The sequence below is a fragment of the Cyprinodon variegatus genome, unplaced genomic scaffold (genome assembly GCF_000732505.1).
Source record: "Cyprinodon variegatus isolate N-32 unplaced genomic scaffold, C_variegatus-1.0 Scaffold239, whole genome shotgun sequence".
NCBI classification, from domain to species: domain Eukaryota; kingdom Metazoa; phylum Chordata; class Actinopteri; order Cyprinodontiformes; family Cyprinodontidae; genus Cyprinodon; species Cyprinodon variegatus.
In genome coordinates, this window is record NW_015150692.1 from 275,573 (window position 1) to 297,020 (window position 21,448).

The 21,448-nt window shown below is 36.7% G+C and overlaps 1 protein-coding gene across 4 annotated transcripts in view; it reads left to right on the forward strand.

Annotated features, from left to right (window-relative positions):
* sema5b (sema domain, seven thrombospondin repeats (type 1 and type 1-like), transmembrane domain (TM) and short cytoplasmic domain, (semaphorin) 5B) overlaps positions 1-21,448 on the forward strand; it is a 295,363-nt gene that overhangs the window by 215,200 nt on the left and 58,715 nt on the right. For all 4 annotated transcript variants that reach the window (XM_015381707.1, XM_015381709.1, XM_015381711.1 and 1 more), the window contains 3 exons: positions 15,750-15,885; positions 18,813-19,020; positions 19,116-19,323. In XM_015381707.1, coding sequence (XP_015237193.1) covers positions 15,750-15,885; positions 18,813-19,020; positions 19,116-19,323 — 552 coding nt within the window. The remainder of the gene's footprint in view (positions 1-15,749; positions 15,886-18,812; positions 19,021-19,115; positions 19,324-21,448) is intronic.

Sequence of the window (21,448 nt, forward strand, 5' to 3'; positions counted from 1 at the left end):
TTGCAAAATATCACGAGAGTTTGTAAGAGAACGATGAAATTTCACGAGATTTTGAAAGTAAAATAGATCGATACCGCGTTTTTAAAAATCTATTTGATATCAGCATATGAAAATATATTTGAGTATATTATTTTTGTGTCTGAAATGGATAGATAAACTGCTATTTTTAATGACCACTTATTTTTGTCCAGCTTTAGCATCGGTATCGTTATCGGTTATCGGCTACATGAGTTTTAAAATATCGGCATATCGGATATCTGCCAAAATCCCAATATACTGCATCCCTAATATATTATATACATATTACAGAGTAAGAAGAAAGGATAGGACAGAACTCAGCTCTTCACCTACACCTGAAGGCTAAAGGACACTCCTTTGAGGACAACAATGTCCATATTCTTGCAAAGGAAAAAAGATGGTTTGAGAGAGGGGTTAAGGATGTCATCTTTGTTAACCTTGAAAAACCATCTCTCAAAAGAGGAGGTGGTCTTAGACATAACCTTTCACACACCTACAAGGCACTTTTAGGAACAATACCAAGAAGATTCACCTCTGACCTGCCCTACCTTGACTCATACTTCAATGAGGCATGTGACCAAAAACAACTCTGATGAGGGAGTTAACGGCTCATGCGAAGCCGCTAAAGACCATTAAAACCACCCATGGACCTCTTTGGCCAATTCAGTGGGAGGGTTCAAAGCCACCTTTAATATGCCTAATTACTTGTTAAACCTACAGTATATTAATCTCAGTGCTCCCCACTGCTAGTTAGAACTGAAGAAGCCTCTTGGATTAGAGGCAAAACGTCTCGTAGAAAACTTAATGTCCAATTGCCTTGACTGAACTTTTTCAAGGTTGATTATGACCTGGATGAGTGGGAATCTTCACAGATATATAAATGTGTAATTCTGCTTTGTAGCAGTTAGCTTTGTAATAAGGATCACCCAGTTTGTCTGGCTGTAACTGCAGCCATCACAGGAAAAGAGCATCATGTTTTTTTGGTTTCAAATAACCAGTCACAGCCTATTTCTCTGTAAACCTTTTCATTGCTAACCTCCCTGCCAAAAATACTTTTTGGAGATCTAAAATAATCGGAATCAAGGGTTTTATTAATCCTCTGAACAAAGCCATATTCTCAGTGGGCACAAAAGCAGGACAATTGGGCTGAAGTTTTCTTCCCTTCATTCACATTCTGTTCAAATGTGGAGCAGTTATCTAGTCACAACAAGCTAGCTTCAAGGAGACGCATCAGAAATTTCATTGTTTGCCATGATAACAAGTTTTTGCATAGTGTTCCACTAAATTTGCAGGTCTCATGACTATAAACTTTGGTAACACTCACACACACACACACACACACACACCCCACACACACACACACACACTCATTCTTCTAGGTGCTGAAAATGCTTTCCTGGGAAACCAATTTAATGAGAGTTTTGTAATAACAAGATGTCAGTTTCTGGGATTTAACAGCACTACATATCCCCAGACAGTTCATTATAATGTGCCAAGCCTCACACTAATTATTAGTCATGTTGTTTCCTTTCTCTGAGCTTCTTTCTAAATCTGTTACCTTGATTATAACCCTCTGTGGGCAGTAATTTTCTATAAACTTTATTACCATTTATTACTTCTCTTTTTTTTGCATCAAAACGTGTATGTGCATATTTTCTTAAAGCACACATTACGACAGAAAATGTAACAGAAAATCGGTACTTTTCCTGATTTAATAAACCTAAAAAACTATTAGATCTTTGAATGTTTAGAGACCTGCAAACAGATCAGCTTAATGTAAAAATCTATGAGTCTATGAGCATCTAGGGACCCACTTCTTGAAAAGCTCATTTTAAGTGTGCTAAAAGTTTATTGCAGGATGTAAAATGATTCTACAGTAAATTATAATTTTAACAATCTTGAGCAGTATTCATAGCAAGGAACATTAGATTACTATACTGTTTATTTGATTTGCATGTTTCACTAGGCAGAAAAGAGGAAAGTCTTCCATGAAATCATGTTGCAGCTGCATTTAGGAGTCATTACGGGCCAATAAACAAACTGGCAAACTCACACAACCAAACAAAAACCATAGCAGGTCAGCTGTTTTGTTGTCCTTGTTTTGTATTTCACCTGAACACAGCAGCACATAGAGAAACTCAAACTTTAAGCCCATTATTATTGATTAATGTGCGCTAATGCAGCTCAATCATTTTTGTCATTACAAAGAGGAAAGACAGACTTCCAAAATTGCAGTTTACACTTTTCCCTGCATTTTGAGTTAAGCTGAATGTTGATCAAAACTTTTTAATGCAACATGTAGGGCTGCAACTTACGGTTATTTTACAAATCGATAAGTCTTTTCATTATTTTTTCGATCATTCGATTAATATTCAGATGCTAATATGCTAATTTTCTTAAATGCAAAATGTTTATTTATTTTTTTTTTTTTACAATTTTGATATAATTACTGCTCTACTGTAAGTGGGTCGCTCTGTCAGCCAAAGGCATGTTTTAGAGTCTCAATTTCCCAGTTAATGCTAGGGCTAATGATAGCCCTAGCAACACGGTTGGATTTTGTGAAAGGCTTTGCAAATGTTTCCCTCCTTGTTAAACATATTTGTCCCCTTATATAGTAGCAGACATTCAGAATTTCTTTACTTTCCTTGATGAGTCCTTGGCTGGTCCCCTACATTTCCTTTTTAAGCCAATATTTGTACTAAAATATTCTTTCTGTCGTGATTTTTGGACATTTAGATCTAAAGAGAAGCACCATCTCCTGGTCAGACCCTGTAATTCAGTGAAAGGGTGGAGTCATAGTAAAAAATATGCACACCCAGGAGAAGGAGGGGGTCACTCCAGTGGCTGGAAGTTGGATGGGATTTTGCTGGGAGTTGCATGGAAGTTGGCTGCCATTCGACTGGCGTTTGACTGGGAAGGACCTTTTTGATTGGCTGCCACTGTAACCATAGAACTGAATGCAATTTTTGTAGCTTTAGTTTATAGCCTTAGATAAAGAGGTTCAGCAGGAATTTCTTTAAGTCACTCTTGAGCCATTTTTTTTTTTATTCTCTTCCATAATGTCAAATAAGTGGAATTGTCTGAATAATAGATGCCCTGGTTATAGATTTTCTCTTTTGAACCCTACATTGGCCTCTTCTCTGCCAGTTTGCCTGTCCTGTCAGTTTAGCTGGTGAGCTTTACGCCTCAAGTTTGTCCTTTGAATTTTGTTGATTGATGAACAAACCTTTGGGATCTTGACAGAACCGCTGTTGCTAAGCCATTCAGCTCAAACCCGTTAATATTATGGAAGTTATCCGTATTTACAGAATACAGCAATCAGGCTGTAGCACATCATCATACTGAATCCCATGACATTTTCGATGAGGAGAAAAATGCTTTTATGTTTGGATTTAGGACAAAACATCATCATCTTGTGATAAATGCAGCAAAACAGCCATGATCTCAGGAGAAATGGTACCTTAGCCACATTTTAGAGATCTCCTTTCAGCAAGGCTCTGAGATTATCCAACAGTAGCTTCAGCTTTTCTCCCTTTATTTTTGTACAGCGTTCTATTATAAACCCTGGTACCTCTGCTTAAAGATCCTTCAGGATTCACTGACCAATTTTTGCTTCCTTCCTCTTATTTTATGTGGTCTGTTAAATTTCCATAGCCAATATATATATTGGCCAATGTCTTTAACAAAATCTTTGATTTTATGTGTTTTTTCATTTTATTCGCTGCAAATAAAATTCCCCTTTGACTTTTAAAGAGTTACACACAAACCAGAACTTCATTAATGAATAAAGTTTTGCATATTCATAAATTTTGTTTTTTGATAAGTTGTGACTAAAAAGCAAAAGCCTGCAGATTCTTTTTCACCCCCCTGTAATCTTGAAACCTCCGGCTCCAGCATGCACTGCCTCTGCGCTGCATCGATACCTTTCAGGTTGGACCAATAAAAAATGCTAATACATTCCAGCTAAAAGCATTTTTTATTAAATCAAATCCGACTGTAAGTAAAGTAAAGAAAGTTTAGCCATCTAAAAACCTCCACCATTGCTATGAACAGCTTATCTCCCAGATTTTCCTGGTGTGCGTGTGTTTAAATGTGGGAACGCCCTGTGGTGGATTTTCCGCTGTGTTCTGTCAGGGAAGAAGCTGAATTGTGCTCTAAACCTTCTGCTCTCTCGCCTGTTAATCTGCCAGTATTTGACACTACATGGCTGCTCCGGTCAGCCCGCAGCCATTTTCGGTGATAGATAGAACAAGCTAGAGGCAGTAGCAACTGGGAGAGAGACAAATGCAGTGAGAAGTCAGCATGTATGAGGAGATGGGGGGGAGAGAGAGCGATGAGAGGATATAATGAGAAAAATCATCGAGATCCAAGCTTTTGTCCTTCATTCCATTGTTTCTTCTTCCAATCTGAGGGGACGCTCCAGCCCTTTCTCCAAAAACTGCTGTCCTCTTTGGGGTTGGGTATGGTAATGCAATCACCAGAAAACACTGTCTCCATCTGTCTGGCCTAAATTGAACAGGCTCACAGCGGCTCCCAGGAGTTTGAGGCTGTAAAAAAGAGGAGGAAGAGTTGGAACAGAGTAGTTATCCTTCCTGTCTGTTCGCCTCCCGGACAAAGTCTCAGCTCTCCAAAGGCTCAGCAAATACGTTGCATTGTCTTCACGTTTTTTTGCTGCCACTTTCTTCTAGTTTTTTGAGCCAGGGTTGTAAAAGTTACAAAAGTAACAAAATAAAAAAGTATATATATATGTTTGTGGCTTTTTTTTTTTTTTTTTTTGCATTTTTCAATAACTTAAATAAGTGAAATGGAAGATGGATGCATCATCAGGCTGAATGATCTAATATTCCTGCTGCTAGACGACTAAAATATGTGATATCTGCAGAAATAAATGGTTGCTTTGTTGATTTATAAAAGTAGTTCCTCTGGTTTGCTTGTGAGCTCAGTGTCATCTCTAAAAGGTTGAGCTGATGATCAGCACACAGAAACTACTTCTGGTCATACCTTACTCCCCGTTTCAATCAAATTCAAATACTTTTATAGCCCACGCACTAAAGCAAGCCAGGTTTATTTATATCACACTTTTCAGTGGCAAGGCAATTCAAGGTGCTGTACATGAGAAACAAAAGTACATAGGCAACACAGAGAAGAAAAGTGACATGTTGATTTAAAAAAAGATAAAATAATTGGTGACAAATTATATAAACGATAAAATTATTAAGAAAAACAAACAAAAGTTAGACTTAAAACTTAACTAATAATTTTTAGATAGAGTAAGCAAAGGTCACCTTAAACAAAAGTGTTTTCAGTTTCGATTTAAAGCCACTATTTCTGGGAGTTTATTCCAGATTATTGGATAATTAGAACTAAAGAGCCATAAGAACCAAGCCACACTCCTGATCCTTTTTCAGCCTTTTGATCTCCCTTATGTAATTATATTTTAACTAAAACTGTGGATGTATTTGGTGGAGAGGTTGCGTGGTAAACCAAGACAAAAAGGTTAATAACTTTTTTGGCGACAGTCAAAACAACTGAGTCGCAGAGGGGCTGATTGGGGGAATCCTTGTCGACGCGCTCAAAAGTTCAGCCCAAGATGCAGTTCAGATCCTTTTGTTTTATTGTTCTTCAAAACATGCAATGCAGCTTACAAAAAAAAAAACAATTCCACAGGTTTGAGCCGTGATCAAGCGCATAAAAAACATCCAAAGCTTAAGGCGGTCAGCAAATAGTAGACATCCTCCATCACCCACTCACTGAAACTCACCAGGTGAGCAAAACAGGTGACCTTACAAATCACTGCTGACACCACGTGGTTAAAACTATGGCTCTCCACCACAAACTATAAGAGTAAAATCATACCCTGTTCTAAAAAGGTCAAATGCATTTTTTATGGCCTTTTTTTTTTTACTGAGGGGGCAGTTAAAAGACACTATAAGAAAACTGCTTCCAAGCAATGCATCCACTGCTGTTTAATGAAGGTATAAGCAGAAGAAAATACTCTTAACTATAACAATATAGTAAGATATTGACAAATTCCTTTTTTTTCTATTAGCAAAACCATGAACAGTTTCCTTTCAGTTAAGACAATGGTTGTCTATAAAATACAATACATAAAGTCAAGCTGTTACAAATGGGAATAAGTCCAGTGGTTATTCATGCTTTTGAGGCACATTCTAATGCCTTGCAGGAGAAAAGCACCAGTCACTTGCAGTACAGGGGCTTCAAACAAGCTTTCCCTCTGACTTTTATTATTATAATTTAGATTAAAGTCATTTTGCAAATGCAAATTTGATTTGCTTAATGGAAAGACATTATCAACAGCTATTACGGTTAACCCTGTCATGGAAGAGAAGAGGAATAAAGTAAGAACAGACAGATGACGAATGCTTTAGCCACAGCGCCCTTCAAGCCATTATATAAGGAAAGTTTCTCCCAGTAATAAAAGCCCACTCATGTCCTCAGAGTTCAGCCAGGTCTTGTAATTAACTCCAGGGTGTTATTGCTTGGAACCTCCCGTGTTGATGGTTCTGGTCAGCAGAGAGATTCTCCTGTGGAGGTGTATCACCTGCCATTACTGTCTAATTATGACCCTCCTTATCTTTTTCTTGGTGCTTTCAGTGACCTGCCACTTCACTGCTTCTAAGAGGTTCTTATATTTATGAGGTTGTAGGTGGAAGAAGAAGTCCTTAAATAAATGGGGCATTAATTCAAATTTATTTTAGCTTATCCTTTAGATAAGTACTGTATTGTAACTTTCTTCTCTATAATGTGGCTCTAAACTGAACTGATCATGTTTTAGATTTCCAATCTTTGATCAATCAAAATTAATAACACACTCAGTGGGGCTCAGGACCCCCAGGGACCCAAATATAGCATCGCAAGTTGGTTATCACAAATTCATTTTAAAATAAAAATGATGTAAAATATTGGAATCATTTCATTTCATTTTTTTTTATTTGAAGTTTATGCCTCTTTTCATTTTATATATATATATATAAATTAATATAGAGTGAAGTGATTCCATGCATTTCTGGAGGGTCTCCAGTCTGCCGCAAAATTATTCCAGGACAACAGATTGAAATGTTTGAGAATCTCTATTTTAGCTGATAGTGATTTTGCCTCATGCTGGGTTCTCTCTTACTGAATGAGCATTATTGGCCACCTTTGGGAAGATATAAGACATTCAACTATCATTCCAAGGTTTTTATTAAATCCTGTTTCTAGAAAAAAGTTACTGTAAAAATATAAAAAAGCCCATTTACTTCACACCCAATCAGGGTTATTTTTATGATTACAAACTTTTTCCAGACATTAAAATTAGTCTTTGAATTTTAACTCTCTTCGACCTTCATTTTGTTTTTCTTTGAGCAATATAATATCCCATAATGGAACTTTATTAGGGTTCTCCATTAGAATCATTGGAATGCAGCTGTGTTAATAGTACAAACTCATTTTGACCTTAAGCGCAAATAGTTACTCAAAATAAATTGTTGTTTCGTGTCTCTAAGCTCTCATTGGAAGAGCTATACATGTCTGAGAATCAGGACAGTCAAACCGTTTTTTTTTTTTTTTATGTAAAACTGACTCTATGAGATCAGATTTGACATTTATGAGTCAAGATGCAGAAAAGCGAACTTTTTTGGAATTGTCATATACAATATGTAGATAATTTCTTTCTATCATACTGCTGATGTCAAATATTTAATGTTAGACCTGATATGATTATTTTCTTTAATTCTTTTCACATTTCAAATGAATACTGTTAGTAAATAGTGATAAACAAAGATAAAAATCAGCTTTTTTTTATCTGACTTTCTCTTTGATTTTTTTTTTAATCTTTAAACTAACTTGATTTGTATTCCGCTCCGAGGAACTGTGGTTTTGTTGTATTGTTTCATGTGAATGATGCTGACTCAGCCTGGCTATATATTGACCTATATTGTTTTACGGTTTAAAAATACAGCATGTATGTCTAATTCTGGTCCCTGCGGCCTTGTGGCTCTGCTGAGTGGGCCTTTTTTCCTCCTCCTTTCTGCTTTAATGGTGGCATTCACTAAGGTTCAAACAGTGGACCTAATGGGGATTTTAGCTGCTGCCTTTTTTCCCCACAACAAAATAAAAGGTACAGTAGCTGTAACTGTACACCTACAGGACCTACATATGCATTCACATGAAAGAGTTTGAGGCATTTATGAAAAACTTTGTGATCTAAAAAAAAACATTTCTAAATAGAAAATACAAAATTAAACCAGAAGCAGAAAGATAAGAAAGATGTGAGCAGTCAAAAAATGGAATGGTAATAAAAAAAAAACAGAGGAACTAAGTACACTAAGAGGGACAAGGTAAGTTTAAGGTTCAGTTACACTGACTAAACTATTGATTAGCTATTATTAACTATATAACTATTATTGAACTTTTAGAAGGATTCATTACTCTTTAACTCATATAACTCCAGAGAAGCTGCAGAGATCCCAAGTGGAGGAATTCTTTAGCATGACATTAATATTACAGTCCACAAATCTGGCGGTTCCATAAGAAACAGCATTAAAAAAAGCCACCAGCAATGCAGGAGAGACAGCAAATGTGGTGCAGGATTCTCTGATAAAACGGTACCATGATTTACCTTATTGACTTACATCAGAAATGTTGTAAAGGCCAAATCATAAACCAAATGGAAATAAGAGTTAGACCTGAATAAGAACTGAATGTAGAGCGCTTACAGAGGTAGTGGGATATTTATTAGAAGATGGAAAACAGGTTTGACTATTTACTGAAGGATAAACATCTGTAAGAGGCCAGTGAGCTAAAGATGAAACAGAACTGCTCTGCTTGAAGGGTTCAAAGTCTAAAAGCCTAAAGTCACATCTTCCCAATATGACCAGGCCGGGGTTACATTTGATAAAACCTGCAGCTGGAATAAAGATTTAGTTGCTTAAAATATTGAGTTAAGAGAGCTGAATAAAAAAATGCACATCTGTTTTTTCACATTTAATCAGAAAAATATTTTAGTTAAAACCTTCTATCATTTTCCTTCCACCTCACTTCTCTATGCTGTTTTGTTTTTTTGTGTGCTACATAAAAACTCCACTAACAGAAATAAACAAAATGTAGTTTTAACATGATGAAAAGGTCATGTCGTATACATCTGCAATCCACTGTGTGTGAGAATGAAACAATCGATCACAATATCAGCCTCTTGCGTTTGTTTAACAATCTCTCGGGTGAATGCATCATTACAGATTTTTGCTCCATGAGGACTTCATTACTCTTCTAACACTCTGACAATACACTCTAACACTGGGAAATCTGCTCTGTGAAATATGATTATCTATCACTGCTGACTCAGATTTTCTTCTACTTTCATAATAATTACGTGTGTTTCTTACAATTACATGTCAAATGTTTTAACACATCTTTCTATTTAATTTGCTGGAACAGCTGGCTCTTCAAACTGAAGTAAACAGTGAATGTATTGGGGCCTATTTTCATCAGTGAATAAATTCTCATCAGGTCTTCTAATTACTGCTCCTGGCAGCAGGTCTGTGAGGGCAGGGATGGAGTCAAAATAAACTTTTCTGTTCGTGCAGATGTTTGTGTGTTGATTGTAATAAAAGATTGGTTTGTTTGGCTCAGTGGAGTCCTTTGGCTCAGATGAATAATGTAGCTCAGATACACAAGCAGTAATTGTTAATTAAGTTGGTTCATTGTTGATCTTCTGGTATTAGGAAATATATGAAATACATCCAGCCCTCCTCTATGAGGAAAGCTGAGAAATTGAATGTATAAATAAATATAATTTTGTTTTCAAAGATTTGCGTACTGTAACTGAGATAATTTGGCATTCGGTAGTGGTATGGATGTTTGTTATCCATCGGATTCTCTGTAAGGAAAATAAGCAAAGGTATTGCTGCACCACTGGTATCTGTGTCTGCTTTTTTTATCCATCCAACAATACAATAATCATCCATCCATCCATCCATCCATCCATCCATCCATCCATCCATCCATCCATCCATCCATCCATCCATCCATCAAATCTTCCATACTTCCATCCATAAATTCTTCCATCCATCCATCAATCCATCAAATCTTCTATCCATCCATCCATCCATCTATCCATCCATCCATCCATCCATTTTCTCATACATCCATCAATTCTTCCATCCATCCATCCATCCATCCATCCATCTATCCATCCATTTTCTCATCCATCCATCCATCCATCCATCCATCCATCCATCCATCCATCTCATACATCCATCAATACGTTTTAACCATCTAAAAGCGTTTTGTGGCTCCACTCTCTTTTGTGCAGTGTCAGGGTTCCACTGACAGCAATGTCATGATACTGCCAGCACCATGCTTAATAAGTAGCACAGTGCCATTTATTCTGAAAGCCTTACGTTGACTCATTCAAAACTTCATCTTGTCATTTAGAGAATGTAGCTCAATCTGTAAAATAACAGCAATATCTCTGTTGGCTATCTGGGTTACTCCTTAAGGGCCATAATCTAGTATTTATATAATAGCAAATATCTATACTTCATATGAACTATATTAAAAGTTCAAATGCCACCTCAGACTTCACCAGTTCTGTTCTGTAAAATGGAGTGGGTTTTTTTAGTTTATCACATTGTGTGTATACATAGTGATGTGTGAGGAGAGGCTGCCTTGAAAGTGGTTTTTAAACCAATGGAAACTTCTTTCAGAGTGTTGTAACTATGCCTAAAAATGCTTTGTCCACAGGGAACCAATAAGTGCCTCCAAAAGTGATAAAATATCTTAGAATCATGTCAGAATAATAATGTGGTCAAATAAAGGTTTGTTGTTATAAAACAACAGTTATACTTTATATTTTATAATATTTTATAATATTTTAGAAATATTGTTTGGTCTGTTTGTACCTGTATACATAATTTAATATAAAATGATCAATAATAAAGGCAGACTTTATTAATGTAGTCATAAAGACAGCTGTAGAGTCCAAACTACCTGCTCCTGCTACTCATAAACTGCTTCATAACTTTTTCAGGGAAGAAATGGGAATATTTCATCTAGATGAATTGTCAGAAGTTGTTTGTTCGCCTTTTGAAGAAAAAAGGGAGCTGCCAACCTGCTTTTGTGGGTTTTGAAATGTACTTGGAGCAAAACGTTTTCATAAACCCAACAGTTATCAGTTCTCTCTCAAGTCCTTTGTGCACTGTCAATAAAACAAACACAAGACTACGAACTTTTCCAGTATTCGGTTTGTTAGATAAGAGGAGGAATTCATGCAACAGGAAACCTCAGCTGCATGGAATGCTAATATTAGTTCATAGGAAAAAACCTCAGAGAGGATGAGGATGAGCTCTGTAAATCAAGCTGGGAAATTAAAAAGTTTCTAAGTAGACAAGCAGTGGCTCACTTGGACCAAGATGAAGCAGATAAAGATGCGTCTTCCCACATGATTACGCTTATCCCGGTGGTGCCGTGCCTCAGGGAGCAGCAGTGTCTCTACACCAAACAGCATAGCAGATGTCAAACAGTTTTTCCATCACTTTCTTTTTTTTTTAAACAGACTCCAAGCATATGGGTTGCATCCATTAGTGCAATTGACTGTATTTCTTTCAGCCTACCCTTTGCTCTGCTCTCTTGACTTTATACACAGCAACCCACTGTCAGAGTAGGGTTTCTAAACAGTCTGGACAGCGTCAGAGTCTTGGAGACAGAAATGCAAACTGCAGCTACAGTTCAACCACAAGACCCGAGTCTCACTCCCTATTATGTCAAGCTGTCCTCTCGCATTTGTGGATGTGCAAAACGTTGCGGTTGTCCCCCGGCGGCTGTGTCTCATTTTTCAGTGGTTTCCTTCAGATGGGATTAGCTTATTGTCGGGTCATTGCAGAGCTTGTTCCACTTCAAACGGCTTCTTTCACAGAAATCAGGAAAAAAATATTTTTTTATTAACGTCTACAGGCTGTGTTACTCTATAGCCTGGGAGTCAGTAAATGAGACACCTGTTTGACTTCTCTCTGTTTCAGCCAGAACTCATTTGGAGCTCCGCAGCACTTCCATACCCCGCGGTAATAATGGAACACTTTAGTTGTTTCACAGACATGAAGGCGATCTTGCCATTCAAAGCAAAGACCAGCAAAATAAATCAGAGAATGCTCAAAAACACCCTGTAAAACCAATATCCATTGACTGTAACCACATGTTGAAAATACATTTAGAGGCTGATCTTAAGAAGGTTTGATCTTCAGAAGCTGCAAAAACTTCATATGAAGTATATTAAAAGTTTGAGTTTGAGAAGATGCTTTTCTGTTTGCGTGCGTGCTCTTATTAATACGAAGATCATGTTCTAATGTCCATAAAGTGCAAATTCATGGGTGCAAGGTGTGCAAATGTAAGTAGTTACAACATGCAACATGATTTTCCAAAATTTTAGCTCAACCACAGCTGCAACTTTTGCATTTTTTATTTGTACTGCTAAAAGTCAAGTATAAACTGATGCAAAAATGTCTGCCATGATTTTGGCAACAAAGAAGTTATTGGTTCAAGCTAGAAGATGGAGATATTATGTGTGCATGTAAACATTGGACATAAGTCAGAAATAACAAAAGTAGATAATGAAAAAAAAAGCATCTATGTAGGTGAGCATAAATTATTGCATCCATTCATCCGTCCAGGAAAGACTTTCCCCCATATATTTTAAACATAACTGATCATCACTTTCACTACAAAATGTCAGAATGTTATTTTTTTTCTGTAGTAAGCTGCCAAAATTCGAGCTCAGGTTTTGTTTCTGGCCGTCACTGCCCTCCTGGCAAAGTTCTCCATCCTGTTTGCACTGCCAAAGGCACATTAGGATTTCTAATGGCAGACTTTCTGAGAAATCACTGTAATTCACAGTAAGTGCAGTTTCATTTCCAAAGAGGCTGGAACACGGTGTAAAAACATTTACAAAACAGAAGATATTAAAACCCTTTTGTTTTATTTGCTGCAGGGGAGAACAATAAATATATAATAAGGTGAAATTACATTTTTTTGTGTCTTTTCATTGCTGTTTCACATAAAAGGAGTGCATTTGTAACTCCTAGAAACACCCCATTTGGAACAGAACCCCTAAAATTAAAAGTATCACAGAGAAGCTTTAGGAACGCAGCTCTTCCTGTCATTTAGTGAATGTTTCAAAGATGTCATGATCAGCAGTGTTTTGCATTTCTGTGTATTCCTAAGTTTGTATTTGTGTTAGTGCTTGCTATGATTTGGTAGTGATTAATTTGGGAGTTCTCTAATTTACTCAGCCGTTTGTCTCCGTATGAGAGGAGATGCTGATCTGATCTTGATGTTCTCAGTATGCGTCTGATCCTCTGTTTTGCCACCAGCCTCTCATGTTGTTTTCCTGAATTCATTACCGTCAAAATAAACTCTGCTTGGGGGGAAAATATGAAAAACAAACAATCATTTACCTGATTGCATAAATGGGTACATCATTACACTGATACCTTATTCTTAAACCTTTAGATATAATTTAGACAAACTTTATTCTTGAGTTCACATCTATGGAAGTTAGTCCGACTCCAAAATAGAATGACTCCTCCAATTCTTGATATTTTCTCATTTTCAATCTTGGTTGCAGAGAAATCAACAGTCTGAAGTATAATACTATAAATGTAGACGATGATTTAATAAAAATAGTTTTAATTAATTGTATAAAAATGTAAAAGCTTATATACATTATACAAAAGTCAAGAGCAATGCCTATTTTTCTTTTTTAAAGAAAAATAGGTGTAACCATTAGAGATCAACCAATACAGTTTTATTAAGGCCAATGTCACAAACCGATTACTTTGACATCACTCTAACTGATCCCATCAATATATACTGCCGATATTTTTGGGGCAATTTTTAGAGCTGAAGTTTTTCTTTCCCAGTTTGTGTGATAAAAAAGAATAAAATCACAAATGCTACATAAAGCTGAATGTGAACTAAAAAGTAACATTTACTAGGAAATGAAACAATTATCGATAATTATTTATAGCAGGAAAACAAGAAAACTGTTTCTTCCAAAAATGTAATGTAATAGTCTGATGTAATGGTCTGTTTCTAATGACTATGTACAGAGAATCAGCAGTACTACCCTAAATGTCTAGGCTTAGGAGGGATTTTTCAAAACGACGGTCTTTTCTTCTAGAAAATCAAATATCCAGGCCTGGCTGAAAATTTCCAAGTGCTTTTGATAGTTTGATGCTCTGAAGACCCAAAACAACTGCTGTGCCAAAAGTCCAAAATGTAGCCAGCTAAATTAAGGAGATCTCCAAGACAACACAATGTCTATTTGGAAACATGGTGGTGGTAGTAGCAACGTAATTAGAGGTTAGTCTTCTACAAAATGAATCTTTTTTGTCAGTGTGAACTGCGATGGACTGGCAACCTGTCCAGGGTGTACCCCGCCTCTCGCCCATTGACACCGACATATATTTTTTTTAATGTTCTTTTTTGTTTCTGCATTTTCTATTTATTTTTTTTCTACTTGCTTTGATTCTGTTTTATTATCCTATATTTTATTCATATAAAGCACTTTGCATTGTCTTTGTACTGAATTGCCTTAGCTGCAACAGCACCCCTATAAGCGTGATGGAAAATAGATGGATGGATGTCAATGTGAATGACTAGCTCGACAAATGACCACAGATATCTGCTACAACACAGAAGTCAAAGATGGACGTTATTTCTTTAGCTTCATAATGACTCCCCCATCAAAAAATCAAAAACAAAATCATCACTTCACCAGAGGAAGAGTCCCCAACTACTTCAGACAGAACATCAGTGCAGTGACCCAAAGTGTATTTTGGACAAGAGCTATCCTCACCATCTGATTGATTTGGATTCCTTTCAAAGGCAGAGCTGTGCAATATTAATTAGGCAAGCTGTTGCAAACTGATGGACTCCTACTAGCAAATACTAGATGCTAAAGTTAAGTCCAAAGGTGTAAATGTAAAGTTTTAGTTTAAGGGTGGGCATACTTATTCAGAAAGGCTGTTGCACCTTTTTTATTTTTTACTGTTTAGAGGTTTTTTTTCCTACTATGTTAAAAGTTATAGATAAAAATTGTGTCAATTACTCTAAGCTTTCATTTTCCCTGCTTCTTTTTCAGTCTTTCATCCTAGATTTACCAGTAAATAAGCAGGATTAATCAGTCTCTTAGAAGTCAGTCCTTGCCAGTAGTCAGCTCACTGTTTAGTCAGAGATCTTAGCTTCTGCTCTGTGTGCGTGGAGGACTGTCAACAGTTGGGGGTGGTTTTAGAAACTCATTAGCCTGCAGCTTATTAAGACTTGTAGAGTATCATGATAATAGCTTGAAACGCAGTAGCAGTTGAGCTGTAGTGTCCTCTCCCATTATACACCTATAAGGAGCTCTGTGTGTGTGCATGTTTGCTCATGATCTGCTCAGTTTCCTTCAATCTCCTCAGCTTAATACTGTCCACTGTCACTGTGCAGCAGTGATAGCATAGGTTAGCCTGCAGCCAAAGCAAGCCAGACATATAGAAGCACCGGTTTAGTGTGGGCATAAAAATAGGGTTTTCATTAAAAGGATAAAAACATTGCTTAATGGCTTTCCTGCATAGCTGCATTATGCTTATTTCTGCTCTGCCTTCAAAAACATCAGCATATGAGCTCTTCTCCACATTGTTTTTTTGAAATGCATTCATTTTTTTTCCCTTTCTTTTATGTCTCTGTTGTCATTATAGCAACAGCATTGCAGCCTCTGCAGTGTGTGCCTTCAATCTGAGCGCCATCACCCAAGCCTTCAATGGGCCCTTCCGCTCCCAGGAGAATCCCCGCTCCACCTGGCTTCCCACACCCAACCCCATCCACAACTTTCAGGTGGGTTTCGCCAAACAGTCTCTTCATGGCTCGACATACTCTTAATTAGCTGTAATGTTTTAAGTTACAGAACTATCATAGATTGTTTTCAGTTCTGTTAATTTGATCTCAGTCATAGACAGAAATCTGTCAAGTGTGATTTGATTCTGTATTCAGCCCACTAATACTTTGCACAACATTTTTGCTGGAATTACAGCTTAAGTTTTCTCCCTGTGTTGTTTACAACTTTGCACGTAAAGAGACTGAAATTATTAATAGTTATTATTTTCTTTGCAAGTTAGCAGAAACTCTTAAAGATTGGAGGAAAACCATATATAAACTGTATGTTTTAAGCTTTTTTCAAAGATTTGCTTAATTTGTCTGGAGTTTATTTGGACAAACATGGGAATGCTTTGCTCAAACTATACGTACTCATATTACCTTTGAAAAATACATTTCCACCCGTTTCTCAAGTCTTTTTCAGACTTCAGTGTATAATCCTTCCAGATCTGCTCTGTATTTTCCCATTTATCCAGAATACTGGTGTAATCTATATACCATCTGGTGTGTCACTGCTAGTCTGTGTTTATACTAAGATTGAACTGCACAGTTTTGCAACTTTCAAAGCCAATTTGTTACACAGAATTTGTTTTAAGGCTATTGGTGTTAACTGGGATGCATTTAAATACATGTTTGCAGCTATTTGTTGATTAAATATTTAAAAACCATTTAAAACCATTTACTGTATGATTTTTCTTCCACTTGAATAACTTTTTTTTGGTCTATCACATAAAATCAGAATTAAAATGCTCAAACAGGATGTCTGTGAACCAAATATCCAACTTTTTGTCAATAATTCTATCTATGCATTTACTTTTCAAAATCTAAAATCTTTTTACTTTGCTGTACACTTTGAATACAACTGGGAGTTTAATTATTAAGTATATAATGTTTAAATTATAGAATTATTTAATCAAAATACCATATGTCTAAAAACATCTACTGGTCCTCACTGTTTTGATAGAGATAGTGCTTATGAAAAGTTTAATTGAGCTAAAGTAGCTGTGTTAGATTGTAAGTAATTAACAGCATCATCAAAATTGAAGTAATTAGTTAGATTTCTTCTTTACTGAAAAAATAACACCATTGCTTACATCATTATTATGTAACGTTGTTACTCCCAAAACTGTAAATGAAAATATTATTTTATTCCTGCAACGGTCAGTTTGGGTAAAATCCTTGCCAAAAAGGAAAAGGCGAGGAAGAGTGTGTTAAACACCAAGTTTTAGTCCTAAAAATATGTGTTTGAGCACAAATTTATATATAGATATATGTGTAATTCAATTCAGTGTATTTACATAGCGCCAACTTAGAACACATGTCATCCCAAGGCAATTTACAGTTCACCAGATCATCCAGTCAAATTGATTCAAAGTTTCTATCTAAGGAAAACCAGTTGATTGCATCGACTCATTGACTCCAAGGCAAAACCACACACAAAGCATGCTTGTAGCGACAGTGGAAGAGTAATGTCAGCTGTATCAGAACATCTGATGTAGTTTAAGACTGAATAATATTACCTGTTTATTTTAAAGAAAAATTAAATGATATAAAAGCAATAGCTCATGAATATATATGCAGAAAACAAGAGCAGCAGCTGAGATGGGTGATTTCTGTTTTTGCAATGCTTCTTGTTTTAGAGAGTTTCCTGCTCAGGCACACATGGCTGACATGAATGGGTCATTAGTAGGCTCCTGCAGAACTGGGGGAGATAATTTAACTGATTGAATCAGATGAAATTGAGGGGACACATTTAAAATGTGCAGGACACCAGTCTCTGAGGAGTGGGATCAACGGGTCAGGCTGATGACAGTAATCAATCATTCCCACACGCGGCAATTACTCTAAATCAACTTGATATAAATGTAATGATTTAATATGACATCTCAAATTGGTAGGGATAGAGCAATGAGTCCAGCTTTAGTTTAGTTTTTTTTTTTTTTTTATGCAGGAATGCAGCTTTCGAAAATTAAGGTCCAGAAAATAAAAGATATGAGACCTACTTAAGAAATACTGAATATCAGTTTGTTACTTGTTTGACTAGCAGGTTCAGTTTCTCACCATGAATGTGACAAAAGTTACTGATAAACACGTTTTTGTTAAATTACTGGAATTGGAAGAAAATATAATTATTGCATTGCTGGTGTAGCATGAAATAGGAACCTTAAATTAACTCTGAGATTTCTGATGATCCAACATTTTCAAATCTAAATGTCTCATCATAGGCAGAGGAAAAACCTCTACGATATTATTGCTCTACTCTGTTCAATACTCCTTACATCTACCACCTCTTGCTATTTTCTGCCTGATCGCATTCCAGAAAGGACTGTAACAGTTAATCAGATTAATCAAGAATATCGAATTATTGAAATAATCTTCAACTAATTTAGTAATTGGTTAATCGTAATTGGAGTATAGAGACTTTAAAACATGCCTTTAGCTGACAAAGCGACCCACTTGGAGTAGTAATTATCTAAACAAAAATATGTCAACAATTTGCATTTAAGATTAAAAAAATATATAATCTTTTTCATCTGCCCATATGCTCTACTCAGAACGCGTAAAGTTGAAATGTTTTAGTTTCACAAGGTTTAATTTCATAAAAAAAACTTCTTAAAGGAACCTTTGGCTATCCAATTATTAATCGATTAATTGAAAAAATAACCACCAGATTAATCTATAATAGCTAGTTGCAGCCCTAATTCCATTCATCTCCTTACTTGTTCTAGAAAGTCCTGGTCACTTTAAGATTGTTTAAAATACAGTTAAACCATGGGAAAATATTTGAGGCTAACATCAAGAACATGGTTTGATAGTTTCATGTTTTAAATGAATGATGTTTTGCTCCTTTTTTCATTCATATTAGCATTCTAAATTTCCCTCCGTAGTGTGGTACCATAAATGACAAAGGCCCCAATGAGGGTTTGACTGAGCGCAGCCTCCAGGACGCACAGCGGCTTTACCTGATGAACGACGTGGTCCAGCCCGAGTCTGTCGATCCTCTGGTCATGCAAGACGATGTCCGCTTTTCAAACCTTGTTGTGGACATTGTTCAAGGAATGGACACTCTTTACCACGTTATGTACATCAGCACAGGTTAGGTTTGCCTCAGGTAGAAATGTTGCCACTCTATATCCATTGGCCTTGAAGAAAAAGTGCATTTTAACAGAGATCTTCCTGTTTTTAACTAGAATACGGCACCATCCTGAAGGCTCTTGCAACGCCTAACAAAAACCTTCAGGGTTGTTACCTGGAGGAGATGGAGCTCCAGCCAACCGGTGTCCGAGAACCCATCCTGAGCCTTCAGATCCTGCACAGCGACAGGTCACTCTTTGTTGGCCTCAAAGACAAAGTCCTGAAAATCCCCCTTGAGAGATGTTCCTCCTATGAAACTGAGACGTGAGTAGAACATCAAATGTGAACGTCCAGCGAAAAAATGTCCATAGATTGACTTGTTTTTGGGACCGACTTTGTGTCGCCCTGCAACACATCAACATACTTCAGAGCCTAACTCACTTTACCCTCACTATAACATCAACTTGAAGGCACACACTGATAACTGCTTATAGTTATAATTTTCGAAAGGAAAAAGTCATGGTCTTGCTCGGAACAATACTCTTTACTCCAGTGAATAATATATATTGAAATTATATATTAAAAAATAAATAGAAACTAATATGCAGGTAAAAAAAGTGGAATGCAGCACACACTTTTTATGTCATGAGCTGAGTCTGAATGTTCGCCCTAGTCACTATATAAGACACTATATTGGTTATGCCATTTTAAATGAGTGTCGTAAGGTCTAGTGGATGAAAAAGTAGAGGACTCGAAATTTCCCACAATACACCTTGAAAAGTAGTGATCATCCATGGTCACTAGACGAGCAGATATATCCTGGAATGCTTTGAGAGGAGAGCTCTCCTCGCAAAGCACTTGTTGTCACAGTGGCCTGCTGTCGCCTACGGGTGTCAGGCACTGCGCGATGGAGGCGCAGTCACATGACCAACAGGGAGTGAAAAGTAGGAATCATCTATCCGAACTGTCATTTAACTGAGTTCACTATGAAGTCCTCTATATATTCCCCACTCTATGTAGTGATTGAGGGATTTAGGGGTTAGGAACGACGTTCGGACACAGCCATAGTCTATTGTTTAGTTGTTAGGGATGTGTAGTGTTCATATTTTGGCAGATATGGTATTAATGTGTGTTCCTGAGGAATCAAAGCCAGTATAAATGCAGAGGTGGAGTCTTCACTCATAGCACTTGGCAAAGAATCAGAGTTAAGTCATTGATTTTATGACTTTAGACCGTCTCTATGTCTTTCCCCACTGTAAACCAATGTGTGTGTAAGTTGCCAATGAAATTAACCAAATAAAAAAAAAGAATTACATATAAGCTCCCAAGAGTAATTACGTTACAGATACTTGACATAATACCAAGTGCAATAACATACTAAGAAAGTCAGAGATGGAAACGAAACAACTTACATGTTTGTCTGAATGGAAGGTGCTGAAAGAACAGCCAGTACTCCTGTTTTTGCTGGGATGAGATAGCTGACTTTAGGTAACCTCATTTCGTAACAAATGTTCAATTGAACTGGTTTTAATATGTGTTATTTTAAAAAACAACACATGGTCAATTATTTACAATCAAAATATAATTTAACTTATTATACAGACCTGATTGAACTTGAAATATGAAGCTCCAGACTTGTGACTTCACTTATCTGTCTGGACTTGAGACTCTACTATGATGTTACTTGAGGCTTGACGGCAAAAACTTGACACTTACTTGAAAGAAACAATGACCTGGTCCCACCTCTGCTTATTGGCACATTTGAAAGTTTCATACAATACTTTACTTTTGTCGTGATATCATATTTGTGATTGATCCTTATGAACTAATACACATTTTTCCAGAATACCTATATTTTGTACCAGTTAACATCATCTTAAACACAAGGCTTCTTTAACGGAAGCAGATGAAGATGATGATGTGGTTGTCCTGAGCATGTTGCTGGCTGTAGATAAAAACATGCTATAGGTACAGAATGAATGTGTAAAATTGTACCCCCTTTAGCCTTGAGAAAAAATGACCCCTAACCAGATGCTTCCCCAGTTTAAAAGTATTCCCTCAAGCCCTTACTTTTAGCCATGATTGTTTCCTGTAGCAGTTACTTATGATGTCATCACGCTCTTGTGCGTGCAATGCAGTGTTCATTTTTGTTGAGAACTAGTCTGACCTGAATTTTTCAGTTGCTTATTAAATGCAATGTGCATTTACTATGTTTTTTGTTTCAAGTTTTTATCCCAGGCTGAATTGTTTACTGTATTTATTGCTCGTTCAATCAGTTCTTCCCAGTGTATTCCTTTATACCATGGCTTCATTGGAGCTGTTTTTCCTTTTTCATTACTTTTGATTCTGCTCATGATTCCCATTCCTCCCACTTGACCTTCAAATTCCAATTCAGCTTTCCCTAAAGCAATCCCTCTTCACCATTATCTTCCCCGCCACCTGTCAAGAT